Here is a 15619-nt window from a genome sequence, read left to right on the forward strand (position 1 = left end):
GAGGCAGCGCTGCAAGTTTACAAACCAAATACTTGTTGAATGCAGCCATGTGGTTACAGGATTTCTTCTAATTTAATGCCATTTTTAACGCAACTTTAACAAATGTAATGCCCACGTCCAACTGTATATACAATACATGCATTCACACACACATACATACATACATGCATAATTGCATATACTGTATATTAGGGCTGGGCAATAAAGCAAACTAATTCAATTATTTTGTCATTTTAAAAATTTAATCTTGAAAATTTGTGAAATTGTTAAATCGAGGTGCATATAAATAAATCTTGTCTTCTTCTAGATTCTTAAAAGCTGTTCTTAATTTCTGCTATATCCAAACATTATTATTATTATTGTGAGTTGTAATTTTGCATGTTTGGCCGAATGCTGGATGGGTGGTTTACAAGACGTGGCATTTAAGCAAATCCTGCACAAGCTGAGTATCTATTTTTTGCACAAGCTATGAATGTTAAGTGTACGTTACTACTGATTTAAAATCAATACACAATATTGTTGTCTGAACATTTTGCGCAGCACACAATAAATGAAAACTTTAAATTAAAATTTGTAGGGTTTATTACTTCGATTAAAATGGAAACTCTCCAGAATGACTAGGGTGGGGGAAAAAAAAATTAATAAAAATCAAGATTTTATTTTTTGGGGCTATAGCGCCCAGCCCAGTGTATATATATATATTAGAGTTGTGAGTCTATTACAATTTTAAATCGTAATTAATCACATGATTTACATAGTTTAATAGATTAATCCAGTGTTTCGCCATTATTTTTTGCCCCCTCCTCCCCAGGAACAATAAAACATTTTGCGCCAAAACAACCCTCCGCCACAACTCGATAGTAAATAGTACCATTTGTCTCGAAAGTTGAAAAATACATATCTGCATAACATTGCATCCTTATTAACATTCAATCTATTCTGTGGAAGAAATTGAATTCAAATTGCTACTGCCATTCATGGCCGAAAAATAATAATTTCTCCCGCTAATCTCCGGATTTCACAGCGAACTAAGCAGTTTACATTGCGGGGAATATTTGACACAGTATCTGGCAACCCTGGCCTGCCTGCACGGTTACGTGACTCCCGCGAGAGGAAGTGATAGTCAACCTTTGAGACGATTACAAAGCAGGCCACCACCTTGAAGTTGTTGCTATGGAGAATTCTGCATCAACCAACTAGGTAAGAGTTATCCGCCTGGTGTGGATGAGGACCCACTTCCCTGACGGTCTCTACTTGCAGTGCTTCAACTTACTAAATGGACTTTCGTACTATCCTAGTTAAAGGTGTATTCAAGCATCCATGGTCACTGCGTTTTCCGGGTAGATCATCTTAACGATTGGTTCTCGATCCAGTCAAATCAATCTGCCATAATGACGCCATGCATGCTTGTTCCTAGCTGCGCATGCGCACTTAAGAGTATTTGTAGCATGTAGCCGCTGAGCTTCGGATTTAGCCATTCATCGTAGCTCCACCGATCTCACCGCATACTGTACTTTGAAAATGGCTGCAAGAGGACATCCGTCTATGAAGTGAGGCCGGCTGTAGAGACTGATGAAGATGACCTTCCCGACGGGATTTACTTGAAAAAAATCTAATAAAGTTTCTTGTTAAACTCCTTGTAAATTGTACTTAAAATGTCCTTTTTTTCCCTTCTTTTTCTTTTTTTTTTAAAGAGCTCAGTATTGTTCATTCGGTAATGTCATCATCATTGCTCTTTTTTTTTTGTACTTAAAATTTCTGAGTGCATCAACCTTTACTAGGCTTTGTCAAGTAAATATCACTCAATTTTTACAGTGTAGAAGTTTCCCCCGGTCGAGCAGGAGAGCTGGTAGGATGGTCTACCACATGCGCATTTTTAAAAAAGTGACAAACGGCCATTTGGCTTCTACTTTTCGAGAAGATGCTTGAATAGTCCATTAATATTGTTTAGCATCACATACTGCGTAAATTGTTGCCCATTTGGCATCCATTGCAGCCTGGTCATCTCGGTCTTCTCAAGGTTTCTTATTTTTCCAAGTTATTTTTCAAGGGTGGGCACGTGAAGCCCTTTGAGACTCTTTTGTGATTAAGGGCTATATAAATAAAATTACTTGACAAGAGCAGACAGTACCTTGTTCTTGAGTAGAAATTTATTCCTGCAAATGAGGATCTCTCGCAACCACTTGAGAACTTCGGTGCCATTGACCATCTGCTGGCCAATCAGTTTGCGGCAGATGAGGAACAGCACCTGTGAACTAATGGATAAGGATATGTAGCATTAAGGCTGAAGTATCAATTAATGCAGTGACAGACAATGAGGAACCCTGCCAGCTACCGCCCTATCACCCTCCTGTCCGTCCCTTCCAAAGTCGTAACATCAGTGATCCTTAGACGTCTTCTGCCATACCTCGTCTCTAAGCGCCGCCCACAACAAGCCGGCTTTACACCCAAACGATCAACAGCAGACTGCATCCTCGCCCTTCGCATCCTAGCCAAGCAGAGGAGAGAGTACCAACAGCCTCTCCTTGCTGCATACATTGATCTGAAGGCGCCGTTTGACTTGCTTGACCGCGAAGCCCTCTGGCTCCTGCTACAAGGCATCGGAATCCCTCGGACATATATCACAATCCTGCGGAACTTGTTCACGGACACAATATGTGCGATTCAAGCAGACGAGCTAACCTCTGAGCCATTCCGCACGAATTCAGGTGTGCGCCAAGGCTGCGTAGTCGCTCCTTATCTGTTCAACGTTGCTGTCCGGAGGCGGGTGTCCGCCCTCACTCAACCCAAACCGATTAGGACTACGCCGATGACATTGTAATTCTTGCTTCCCTCCTGGATACTCTCTCGGATGCACTGGTGAAATTCTCAGAAGAGCCCTCCCCATTGGGCAAAGACAAAAATACAGTCTCTGTCCGACTCACTGGCGATGCCGCGACTAGTGACCCTCGCTAACAGCCAAGAAGTTGAGGTCGTCAAGGAGTTTGTGTACGACGGGTCGAAATTTGCCTCGAGTAACTCCTGCGAACCCGAGATACTCCACCGCCTTCAACTGGCCCGCAGTGCATTCAGTAGACTCTCCTGGGTCTGGCTAAGCTCCTCCATCCGTTTACACACCAAACTCTTGTCTCCTCAACGTTATTGTTATTCCTGTTCTCCTCTACGCCAGCGAAACCTGGACGCTCCTGGCAGCTGCCAAACGCCGTCTCGACGCGTTCCATAGGCGCTGCCTGCGCTTCATCTTTGGTACCACTTCGTTAGCAACACCAATGTCTACGCCAGGGCTAGTAGCCCCACACCGGTCTCGACCATTATCAGGAGACAGCGACTACAGCTGCTCAGCCATGTGGCCCGCCTGGAGGACTCCGTACCGGCCAAACAGTTCCTCACTGACTCTTCTCGCCCACCTCCTTACAGCTGCCTAGTTATGCAAAACCTTGACCTTGAGACAATGTTCTTGCGGACTTGCTTACTAAAGCAAACAAACAAAACCAAGTCTTATGGAAAAAGTACCGGTATATAGTTTTTTCAGTCTTGGAGGGCTTCATTCAAGTATTGGCCATGGAAATATTCCAAACTGAACAGAATTGTAATTTCTCCCCAAAACAAACAAGGCTGTTTTTTGCTTGAGACTTTTTGTGCATCTTGATTGGACGTAGCTTGGTAAGACAATCACTGAGACAATGGCACTGAATATTGCAGACATGTTGCCCATTTACACAATAGATTATGGTAACAATTGCTAATAGGCATGAATATGTGTGTGAATGGTTGCCTGTCTTTATGTGTTTGCCCTATGTGTACAGTGACTGGTGAGCAATCCAGAGTATATCCTGCTTCTTGTGTAAAGTCATCTGAGGCTCCATTTTACATGTGGCATTAAACAGGATAAGTAGTATATAAACATGGTGCTGCTACCTGACCAGTTAGAAACCTAATGTATGACCTCATACGTATGTAAGAATTTTTCAGGTGCATATCCAAGTCCCTTTTCCATATTTTAGACAATTTAAGCTATGTTCAAACTGCAAGTCAGTTCCGATTTTTTTTTGTGACACGTATCTGTATTTTTTTCATGTCAACATGAACAGCAAAATTCTTCTTTTTTTTTTTTTTTCAAATGTGACCTAGGCCTCTAAATCAGATCAAACTGCAGTCTGGATGCTCATGTTGCATTCATCCGACCTATAGGACAGCATAAGGCAACAAACGTTACGATTGAAAATATGCTTTAAACCTGACATATATATTGGGGGCGCCTGTCAGTTCAAGCACAAAATCCTTGAAATTACCACAAATGTGTCAGGAGAGACCTACATGAGGGGCCAAATTGACTTCCATTAACAACACACTGTGCCACATAATGTCAAGTTCTGTGCACATGTGTCACTTCACAGACATATTCCGTTGACATTAGAAGTCACATTTGCTTTTGTAATGTCAATGAATACATAAGAAGATCTGATTGAACAAAATAATCCAAATTGGGCATTATATCTTGCAGTGTGAATGTAGCCCTAGAGTACCTGATATCCCAGAAAGTCGCTATCGGAGCATCAGGATTCCACTGTTCAATGGAGTCTGGCTGGTGCAGTACTAAAAGAGCCTAGACAGACAGTAGGGGACAACAGGAAAAGCAAAAGACAAAACCACAATGAGGAAAGAAACGTTGCAAACTATCACAGAATGTAGACTAAATATATATTTTTAAATCCGAAACATGTCGCAAAGATACGATGTAAAATAATAAGAAAAGGCCAATAATCCCTTCTCAAGGAATTTTACGTGTTGCAAGCAACATTATAGGACAATTTTAAAAAGCAACACAATAAGAAATACATTTTTGTGCATCACAGGTCATGCTGCGGATATTATTAATTAGGAATGTAACAATTCAACAAAATTAAGGTTTAAGTGTGTAGCTTATGTTATTCTGGGTATGAGTCCAAGCTGTTTAATTACACCTCAGTTTGAGTTAACTGTAAAACTAAACACAATGACGATAAGAATTACAGCCACTGTATATTAAAACATCGCTAGCCTAGTGTTAATGCTAAAAGTGAAGGGAGGATCCCATTCAAATGCTAAGAGGAAGTTAACATCGACTTCGGGAGTGTTTTTCCTTCAAATAATGAATATCCACATGCAAATGCTGTGGAAACACATACCCACAGGTGAAAGAACACTACACAAAGGCACAAATTCTTCCTAATGTGTAAAAAACAAGTTATTTTAATATAATTCAATCGCAACTTTCTTCTCACGAAGGCACCACACTGCCCCCAAGAGGCCCAAATGCACAGGAACAGTCAGTATTTTTTCCTACTGTTTTTTTTTAGTTTATTCTATTCTTATTTCATTTTCTTATTGTTTTGTTTTGTCATTGTCCTTTCAAGTTATATATAAAGTTGATAGTTCAAGGATTCAAAGACTTTAGTAGTTACTTAGGATTTTTTTTGTCCAAACACACACAGTAAGTCACAAGACTTGTAAAAACTACACAAGATGAAAATGGTAATGCTTTACAGCAGTTGTAAACAAGTAAGAATTTTCATAAACTCATATTATGAACTTGTCATTCAAAGCAGAGAATGTTAATAGCGAAAGTTTGTGCGTAACTAACAGCCATTGAAAAATAAATTGGGGGAGGAGGGAGATAATTTTATGCGTTATATATATTTTCAAATAATCGACTGATTAATCGGTAATCTGTATTTTTTTCTGCCAAAAATCGGTACCAGCCTCGAAAAATGCGTATTGGTCAGGCCCTAATATATAAATTAATATTCAGCCTCAAACCTCCATGGCTTCTTGTGAGAGTTGGGTGGTGTTGGTGAGAGGCACTAATTGCACCAGACCAATGATGAGCTCAGCTGTACTGCTCTGCATCTCTGGAGCTTGCTTCACAGGGTTCTACAGGACAACAGTGTGCAAAAAAAGATTCATGTTCAGCTACAAAGGGCCTTCAAACTGCCTGAATGAATTTAAGACAGATCACTTACATGCAACATGAGCTTGGGGTCAGCATGGATTAGTTTGACAAGAGCAAGCAGGAGGCACTTGTAACTTCTCGTATCCAGTTCTGTAGTTTTCTCTTTGAATTTAAGGCTGGTCGTCACCTTCCCCTTGAAAGTCAAACTCTGTGAGAGATACCGGTAAGAAAAATGTCATTTGTGTTTACACAGTAATAATGCATCAACTACATTCATGACAATCTCAGTGAAATTACACAACAAAATACATTTTTGTAAGATGCCTATTTCAAAAACTGTATCTGCAAGCAAGCCGTTCAGATTTTGAAGATAGCGATGCTTATTTATTTGGAGCTTACATAATATTCTTCAACAAAACCTTTCATTATTCCACAGATATATTGCATTAAGTAAAATACAGTCTTACTCTTAATTATTCTATAGACTCCAAGAATTTGTATACTCACCGGTGTCATGCGGAGAGGCGCATGGGTGCTTTGGACAACCCGGTTGAGGGTGTCTGAGAACATAAAGCGAAGCTCTCCAGAGTAGCAGTACACAGCATCGATCTTAGGCCACCAGTCCAGATGAGACTGCATGAAGATATACATAATGTGAAGAGAATGAAAGTGAAGCAAAGACTTGAATAAAACAAAGTATAGGTCTAACGGTCCTCTGGAGTCTTACATTGGTGATTATTCTGTGTAGTGAGTTGACCAGGACAAAGTGGAAGGTAGAAGGAGAAGATGAAGCCAAACAGACCTTTAAAAATAAAAAATACGCTTTTATTCTCAAGCCAATGTGATAAGAACACAGTGACAGTAGTCAAGTATCTGGTTAAGGTTGGACTGAGGTTAAATTTATTTTATGTCACATTGCAGTATTGCTTATATGAATCCACCTTAAAGTGCTGGTTGTTGTGAGGATTGATGCGGAAACAGGAGACAAAGCAGTCCATCATGAGCTCAATATCAGCATTCTGGCTTCCCGCCCCTCTCCAGAAGGGTTTTGCTGGGTTGAACAGCAAAGCCTTGTGACATGGACAAGAGGCAGAGGTCATAAAAGATCAAATCCAGGTAATTATATTCTATTTTCACATCACACCACTAATCCATTAAGGAAAATGTAGCATACTGTATATACATATTAGGAATATTGGTTATTTAAAAACAAATGTACAAAAATACAGTAAAATAAATAAATCCATACCCATAATCCAAAACATCCATAGTTCCAAAAAGGTACTATTTATGTATGTGTATGAAGTACACATACATAAATAGTACCATGTCCTTGAATGAAGTGAAACAATGACTTCAAAGTTGAACGTTAACTGAATTGTGTGTAGCTGATATCAATGTCAGCTGGGGTAATGCATCACAGACGAATGTTAAATAGAGCATGGAGCAATTTGTTCAATAACATAATTAGAAAATTTTGTGTAGCATGACGGGAGTGGAATTAGTACAAACATATAATTGGATTTTAAAATTAGGGCTCCTTCATTTTTTGAATTAAACAAAAATTACAGAGTGTTGACAGAGGGGTTCAATTTAAATTTAAATTGCATTCTTTCTCAGTATCAAATAAACACTAACCCAACTCTCCACACACAAACAAGAGTAGGGACAAAAATTAAATATATAAACCTTGAGATCCATGACAATGGACTGGACAAGGAGAAAAATAGTTGAGTGATCCTCCCAGTTAATATAAGTTGAGGCTTTACACAGTTTTACACAGGCAATGGCAGCGCTCTCCATCAGCTGCTTACTACCACCCTGGCCGGCTAAGGCTTTCCGCAAACTGTCCAAAAACAGTTTCTGCAGGCACAACAGGAAAGACACGAGAGCCCTTTATTAGTGACTAGGGACTGGGTAGATAATTTTTTGGTGTATTCTCCTCTCCTGCTCACCTTGTTGGCCTTGCTATCTTCCACAGTGTCTTTGGAGATTGTGTGCGTAATCTCTGGGCAGAGGATCAAAAGAATGATCTGAAGTGGCCACACTGCAGCCTTCCTTTTAGCACTCTCTGCAAAGCTATCCACCAGGTCAAATAGCTTCTCGGCAGCTTCTGCAGAAACAACACAAGCACACGAAATGACATTGGCCTTTTTTTTTTTTTTATCTGACGGCCAATATTAAACCATTTTAATCTCAGGGGGCTATTTAGTAAAAATGTCAGTAAATTTTATATAAGAGATGCAACTGACCCTGGAAACCTTCTGAACCATTTGTTTTTGTCCAACAATAAAACAAAGAAATGTGAAAGTTTAAGATATCAGGTATTTTTAAATGTTGGGAAAAAATATTTACTGTAGAAGACTATAGAGAGCTATGGTATTTACTTGCTTAAGTTTCCACTTAACTTTTTAAGATGTACTGATAACCTTCAGAGCTCCCAGAACATTTTGTTAGAAATTTAAACCCATTTCATTCATTGTTCATTTATTTCAGGCAGCAATCAACATCAACAATATATCAAATTCTCCAAAAAATACAACTAAACCTAGCCTGAAAAGGAGTGGGAGGAAGAAAAACGTAATAAGTCCCACCCCCAATCTCATTATTAATATCAAACTTTGAAAACAAATTTAGCTACTTTCCTGCAAGCTTGCAGTAACCAATAACAAGTGTTTTTACAAACAAAACTAAGAGAATGTGTTCATAGTTACTCTTAACATTACCAAACATTATAACTTTTATTTTGTGTATATTTAGATATAATTTATTTATGTCCATCCACTTTTTGATGGATTTTAAGTCCTTGTTCGCAACAGTTACCAACTCATTATAAGTATTACTACTATAAAATATGTTTGTATCATCTGCAAATAGTATAAGCTTTAGTAATTGTGATACATTAAAAAAGTAATTTATATATACATTGAAAAGCTTCGGACCTAACACGAAACCCTGGGGAACACCACAAACAATGTAAAGTTTTCTGATGCATATTGATCTATTTTAACGTATTGTACCCTTCCTGCAAAATAACTTTTTAACCAGTCTCCAGCTATACCACGTATACCATATTGTTCCAGTTTATTAATAAGGATTGAATGATCTATTGAATCAAATGCTTTTTTGAAATCAACAAAGATACCAACTGCATATTTTTTCTATTCCAGTGTAATTTCTTCTATTACATCAATTATTGGCCATGGAGGTAGTTCTTCCGGTTCTAAAACCTGTCCTTTTTTTTTTTTTTCTCAAAGAAGTTTTCAAGTTGAGAGATGAAAAGCTTTTCCAAAATTTTTGATTGAGGCAATAGAGAAATTTGTCGGTAATTAGCTCTTTGACTGCCAGACGTTTTCAGAAAAGGGATGCCGTCAGTGCCAGCCGATTTAAGCATTTTGACTGATCTTTCAAGGTCCACAGAAAATGTTCTGTTTGGACTATGGAAACACACATACTACCAAATGAAAGATTGGACTTTCATCTTTCATCAGAAAAAAAAAGTTTGTTTCTACCTTATTCCGTTCTTTAGTAATCAACAATAGAAAATGGTTAGTTTCACCCGATTTCGCTTGTTTTGGACTCAAATACGGAGAAATCAAGCTTTTAGTGAAACGATATTATTTCATGCATTCTAGTGAATTTTACACTTCTTTTTGTCCATGAATGATGCCACAAACACCTAAATAGTGCTTTACTTCTATAAAACACTACCACCAAGAATGAAAAAGTGTTTTTTGATAGCAAAATACGTTTATTTACATTCAACAGTGTAACAATTTGACAACAATTTGGCAAACTATTTACAAATGTGTGCAACTGTGGTGCTATTTACAAATATGTGGATGTTTCAACGACAGTTTTTCTTTTTGTTTTTTCTCCCCTGCGTGCAAGGAGACGCAACAGCATTTGCACAACAGATTGCCTCATCGCGTGCAAAAGCTCCACTTTCTTGCAGGCCGTTTTTTCCGGGGAATAGCAAGTATATACTGCAGTGTGTGTTGCCATCAAGCCTAATATCAGGATCCTGCTACGGTTACGTTACGTCTGGCTTCCTCATGTCCTTCAGTTGCTATACCGGGTGGTAAAAGATGTTCTGATCCATTTTATCCACTCCATTCATGGTGGCATCGTAGTCCGGAAACAGTGTCTTCTCCGTGATCAGACTGTACCCGCTCCTCCGATGAATATGCATTGGACTCGGGGTACTCTTCATTGTCCGACAAAATGTCCGCATGTGCAGCTCCGGCGTTAGCAGAGATAGCCGGTGATGCTTTATGACGTGAGCATAAAGGCCGCGTCCAACTGTGGCGTCCAACTGTGGCGTCAACCTCGGGATTCACCATCATCATCATCATCATCAATGCATTGGTCGATGCTTTTCGACAACTCTCGAATGTCCGATTGTGTAGAAGTACCCGGTCGGTTATTGTGCGCGTTTTCCGGCGTTAGCAGCGCTAGCCGCGCTTAGCCGGTGAGGCTTACTACGTGATCATAACGGTCGCGTCAAGGCTTCCAACTTTGGCGTCAAGCTCGGAGTCATCATCATCGTCGACATCAATGCGCTTTTTAGTATTGATCGATGCTTTCCGTCTTTGAAAAAAATGCTCAAGCGTGAGCTGCTTGCAACCGGTTGCCATTGTGGCTTCATCAGCCATTGTCCCCTCAACACTCTAGCTCCGCCTCACGTCTTCTACTGACGCCCACGGTGGGCGGCCCATCCAACCTTGTGCAAAGAGAGTCATCGCTGCCATCTAGGGGCCAAAACGAGTCCTTATACTAACCAGATCTGCCTGATACTTTCAGCACAGCTGCCCAAGGCTTTCCTCCACCCGTTTCCAAAAACAAAACAAAAAAACATAGTGAACGTCTTTTAACGTCCTCGGCGCCCTTCCGTAGGTTTATGCTAAACGTTTTATAACGTTTATGGCGGTCAAAGAGTTAGTAAAACTAGGTTTGCAATAATTTTTGTACAGAGGTATTACTTTGGTAATTTTCATCTTATTCGGGAAACAACCAGATTCAAATGATAAGTTAAAGCATAGGAGTCAAACAGCGGTCCTCGAGGGCCGCAGTCCTGCAGGTTTTGGAGGTTTCCCTCTTCCAACACAAGCTGATTCTAATCAGCAGGATCGTTATCAGGCTTATGCAGAGCTTGCTGATGAGCTGATCATATATCAGCTGTGTTGGAGAACGGAAACATCCAACACCTCCAGGTCCAGGACCGGAGTTTGACACCTATGAGTTAAAGATACAAGTTAATGGTTTTACAATATTTAAAATGCCCCTTTTAATCAAGTAAATGTTGTGTTCTGGTTGTTCCCTCCTTCCTGGTTTGTGATACCAGCTGCCAACATTTACAAAGAATTGGTTGAAACTATTTACGACATCATTCATGTTATTGTGTGTACCGTATTTGTCAATAAAATAATCAGGGTACGTTGTTTTTGCAGATTGTTGCTTAATTAAACCATTGAGTGTAAATTGTCTAAGATTTTAAAAAAGCATTACAAAATGTCTACATTTTAAAAAGTCTGAAAATAAATATAGTCTTCAAATATCGGTTATTGGCCTCCTTGACTACTAATAATCGGCATCAGTACTGAAAAAAAACATATCGGCTTATCTCTATTAGATATTAAGTATTCCTGCAATAGTATGTACTGTACTGTAAATCAGAGAGACTAAAGCAAGTAATAAAGGACAACTTTATACTATCAAAAAATATTTAACGGTTACCTTAAGCAAACCTATCATGGCTGTACAATTTTGCTCACAAAATTAAAATTATTAATATGCGGCCACCAAAAATTCACTGACACTGGGCTGACCAGGCAAGTACAAATTTCATAAACAAATATGATAAAATCCTGTTCCTGATTTTTTTAATATTCTGTAATTTTAGTTTTATTCACTGAAACTGATCAATCATAAGTGAGCTTTTTAACTGCACTGCGGACAATTAGGTTAAATCCTTCGATAAGTAATGGCTTAAAAGAGATATAAAAGTCCAGAAAATGTCAAATATTCAGTTCCATTTTATACTGGAAAAAACATGAAAAATATTAAGTACATAATAGTATCCATCGATACATTTCCCAAATCACTTATTCCTCACAAGGGTTGCAGGATGCTGGAGCCTATCCCAGCTGTCTTTAGGTAGTAGGTGGGGTACACTCTGAACTGGGTGCCAGTCAATCACAGGGCACACATAGACCAATAACTATTCACTCTCACAATCACACCTAGGGACAATTCAAACTCTTCAATTAAACAACCACACATGTTTTTTGAAATGTGGGAGGAAACCGCAGCGTCCGGAGAAAACCCAAGCAGGCACGGTGAGAACGTGCAAACTCCAACCAGGAAGGCCGGAGCCTGGAATCAAACTCGTGACCTCTGCACTGGGAGACGGACGTGCTAATCAGTCAGCCACCGTAATGCCTTGCACAGAAGTAATCTTTTCTTAAAGGCCTAATTAATACAGAATTAAGATGCTAAATATGGAATAATCATCACATTTTATCGTAATATCATGAATATACAGGGCCAGTGCACGTTCTGGCAGGGCTACAACGTAGCTTGTGGTGGCTCTACCCAAAAAGGCTTAATGTATGACCATGTTTATTACGGATGCACCAAAAATTCAACTACTGATTATTTTCAGTCAAAAGTACCCAAAAGAGCATTTTCGGTTGGTGCCTGAAATGCCCAACCACCATGCATTTCATCCATCCATGTCAATTATACTGTACATGGATTTTCGCTATTTGTGCGGGATAGGGAATGGCCTGGCCCGTGGCCCGGGTCCACTGTAATATAAAAAATGTAATTATTAAAAATCTTTGTACCTGCCATATCTGCCTGAGGTCGTTGGTAGAGCATGGTGAATTCATCTGGATAATTTTCTACCCAGTTCCAGAATGCCTGTCAAGACAAAAAAATAACAGAGCTAGAGGAGAACCTCCACATGATGAACAAGCCTCCAGTTGCTGTTGACACTCCTCTGAGATCACAAAAATAAACTACAGTAATTTCGGGACTATAAGGTGCACCTGACTATAAGCCGCGCTAGCTAAATTTGGGGAAGACTCAAATTTGTTACACATATAAGCCGCACCTGACTGTAAGCCGAAGGTCTTTTACTGCACTGGTATATAAGGGTTCCCACTACTTTCTTTTCCATAATGAGGGCACAAATTGTCTCGCTCTTGTTGTTTTTCTCCTACTGTGTTTGGGCTCACTTGGTTTGTTTTGCTCTGGCTGACGCTCTTGCGCTTCCTTTATAGTGTGCCCCCTTGTGATCTGATGTATAAGCCGCAGAATCGAATGCAAGTGAAAAAGGTAGCGGCTTATAGTCCAGAAATTACTGTAGTCCCAACTGAAAGTTACAGGAAGTGTCCATAATATAGTAAACAAAACAATAATGTTTCATATTGTGGACACTGATCTGTCACAAAGCATGACATCAGAATTATGAAAATCATGCGAGCTGTCCGCTCATTTGAGCCAGCCAGCATCAATTAATTTACTCTGCGTGTGCATTTTACATTGTTTTTTTGTTGGGAACCATTTTCAACAAGGGGTGTTAAAAGTTTGGGGTTCCTACACATTTGAGATGTCAAAATTCCATAGCTTTTCCAAGACCCTAATCTCAAGACCTCTGGGTAAAAAGTTCAAATAATATGTGACATTTGATTAATAATAAAATAAAATGTGCATAACTGATTCACATCTACCCATGATGAGTTAGATCAACGATCATACAAGATTGGATGCGTATATGTCAGGTTAAATCTCCGACGAGATGGGGAGGCATGCACTGGTGTGCAGCGGAGAACGGTTGGTGTGCAGCGGAGAACGGTTGCTGCCTCCAAACCCATTAAACCCTAATAAGTGTGCAATTGGAAGGTCATTAACCTGCTTATACCATAGTAATCACATACTGTGAGTCTGCTAAGTTGTAGCACCAGGCTGGATCTCTATGACTTATGTTTCAAGGCCAAATGTGTAAAGTACTGATTTGATGTGTTATAATGGAATATAGCATGTTCACATGGGTACAAAACTCAAGGGCACTTCTATTATTTAAGCAAAAGAAGCAGTTATACCTACAGAAAGGATCGATAAAAGATAAAGGATCAACCTACCTTTTCTAAACTGTTGATGACTGCGAGTTGTGCAGGCTTTTTAAGGGTTTTAAACTTTAGAACACTTTCTACAAGAAAATACAAATATACAAAAATGAAAGTTAACACAACCAAGAGGCCAAATCTTAAAAAAAACTTTACCCTCTAAACTCTAGAGTCTAACCTTGTAGCAGCCTCTTTAGTTTGGAGCAGTCCACATTAATGTACTGCATCAACTCTATGTCATGAACATCCACATTGTCCTCCAAGCACACCGTCAGCTCCTGTAGCCTGAGGAGACGCGCACGCAAATGGACACATTGTGATTTAAAAAAAAGGACGTCAGAACATTTCAGAGATAGTCAAAACATGTAGTAGTGTAGTAGTGACCAAGCCTGACAAACTGCATTTATCGACAAATCTCATCTTGCTTTAAGTTCTTTTGGGTCATGATTCTTGATCATATTTAGTACAGGTTGAACATTATCAGAGCTTTTACTTCTAGTGGAGAACTCAAGGAACAGAAAAAAATAAAATACAAATAATTTTCAGATGGCCAACAAAGACGTTAAAAACAAAAATTAAGGATATAAGGGCGCCGATATTGGGTATTTTGACAAATATCAGTATCGGCATTAAAAAAAAAAAATCTGACGGCCAATATAAGGTAAATCTAAAACAATTTTAATCTTAGGGAACTTAGTTAAATTTTCAGTTAACTTTATAAGCGATCCTGCTGACCCTGAGAACCTTTTAAATCCTTTTTTTTTGTTTTTTGTTTGACATTAAATCAAATGTGAAAGTTTAAGATTTCAGGTATTTGTAAATTTTGGGAAAAAAATATTTACTGTAGAAAACTACTGCGTGCTATACTTTTTCAAGTTTCCATTTTGCTTTTTAAGATGTACTGATAACCTTGGGAGCTCCCTGAACATTTTATTAGAAATTTAAAAGGATGTTGATTGTCTAAGATTTAAAAGAAAAAAAATCTACATTTTAAAAAGTTTGAAAAATTGTTCAATAAACATGCTTTAAAACTTTACAATAGAGTCAAGATTGGCATTTGCATTTCCAAAAACGTTAACGCAAATATACCCCACCCCCCTTTTTTTATTTTATTTTTTTAACTACTTTTACTTTTTTAATATCATCTCCAAATATTTGTTATCAGCCTTTGGTATCGGCCCTGAAAAAAAACATATCTGTCTATCTCTACCAAAAATGTGCATCATTTCAATTAAAGTATAAAGAATGTTCCGGCGTACTTTTTGGACTATAAATCGCTACCTGTGCCTTTAAATCTGACGCGGTTTATTTATGAATTGTTGCTAATGAGCTTCATGCCACCAACCGATTTAGTCTCATCACATCTGTCCAATAAATTTACTGAACAGGTCTCAGTGGATGAACGTCCGAGTCCGCCTTGATACTGAATATTCATATCATTCATATGCATAATTCAGTGGAAGACATGGATGATGACATCTTTTAACAAAGCTGGCCACGTGCAAAGAATAACACTTACACGAGTAACTATTGCTGAGGTTTGCCAATAGATCCT

At 38.9% G+C, this 15619-nt stretch overlaps 1 protein-coding gene across 4 annotated transcripts in view; it reads right to left on the minus strand.

The window, feature by feature from the left end:
• The window catches only part of nf1a (neurofibromin 1a), an 84481-nt gene that overhangs the window by 61548 nt on the left and 7314 nt on the right, over positions 1–15619 (minus strand). For all 4 annotated transcript variants that reach the window (XM_086080069.1, XM_086080070.1, XM_086080067.1 and 1 more), the window contains 12 exons: positions 14243–14349; positions 14080–14147; positions 12781–12856; positions 7888–8045; positions 7622–7795; positions 6874–7002; positions 6660–6734; positions 6440–6565; positions 6003–6140; positions 5800–5913; positions 4527–4606; positions 2132–2255 (listed from right to left, as the gene is read on the minus strand). In XM_086080069.1, the coding sequence (XP_085936195.1) occupies positions 2132–2255; positions 4527–4606; positions 5800–5913; positions 6003–6140; positions 6440–6565; positions 6660–6734; positions 6874–7002; positions 7622–7795; positions 7888–8045; positions 12781–12856; positions 14080–14147; positions 14243–14349 (1369 nt within the window). The remainder of the gene's footprint in view (positions 1–2131; positions 2256–4526; positions 4607–5799; positions 5914–6002; positions 6141–6439; positions 6566–6659; positions 6735–6873; positions 7003–7621; positions 7796–7887; positions 8046–12780; positions 12857–14079; positions 14148–14242; positions 14350–15619) is intronic.

Source organism: Leptonotus elevatus, chromosome 7, assembly GCF_054856555.1.
Source record: "Leptonotus elevatus isolate MCC_2025b chromosome 7, RoL_Lele_1.0, whole genome shotgun sequence".
Taxonomy (NCBI): domain Eukaryota; kingdom Metazoa; phylum Chordata; class Actinopteri; order Syngnathiformes; family Syngnathidae; genus Leptonotus; species Leptonotus elevatus.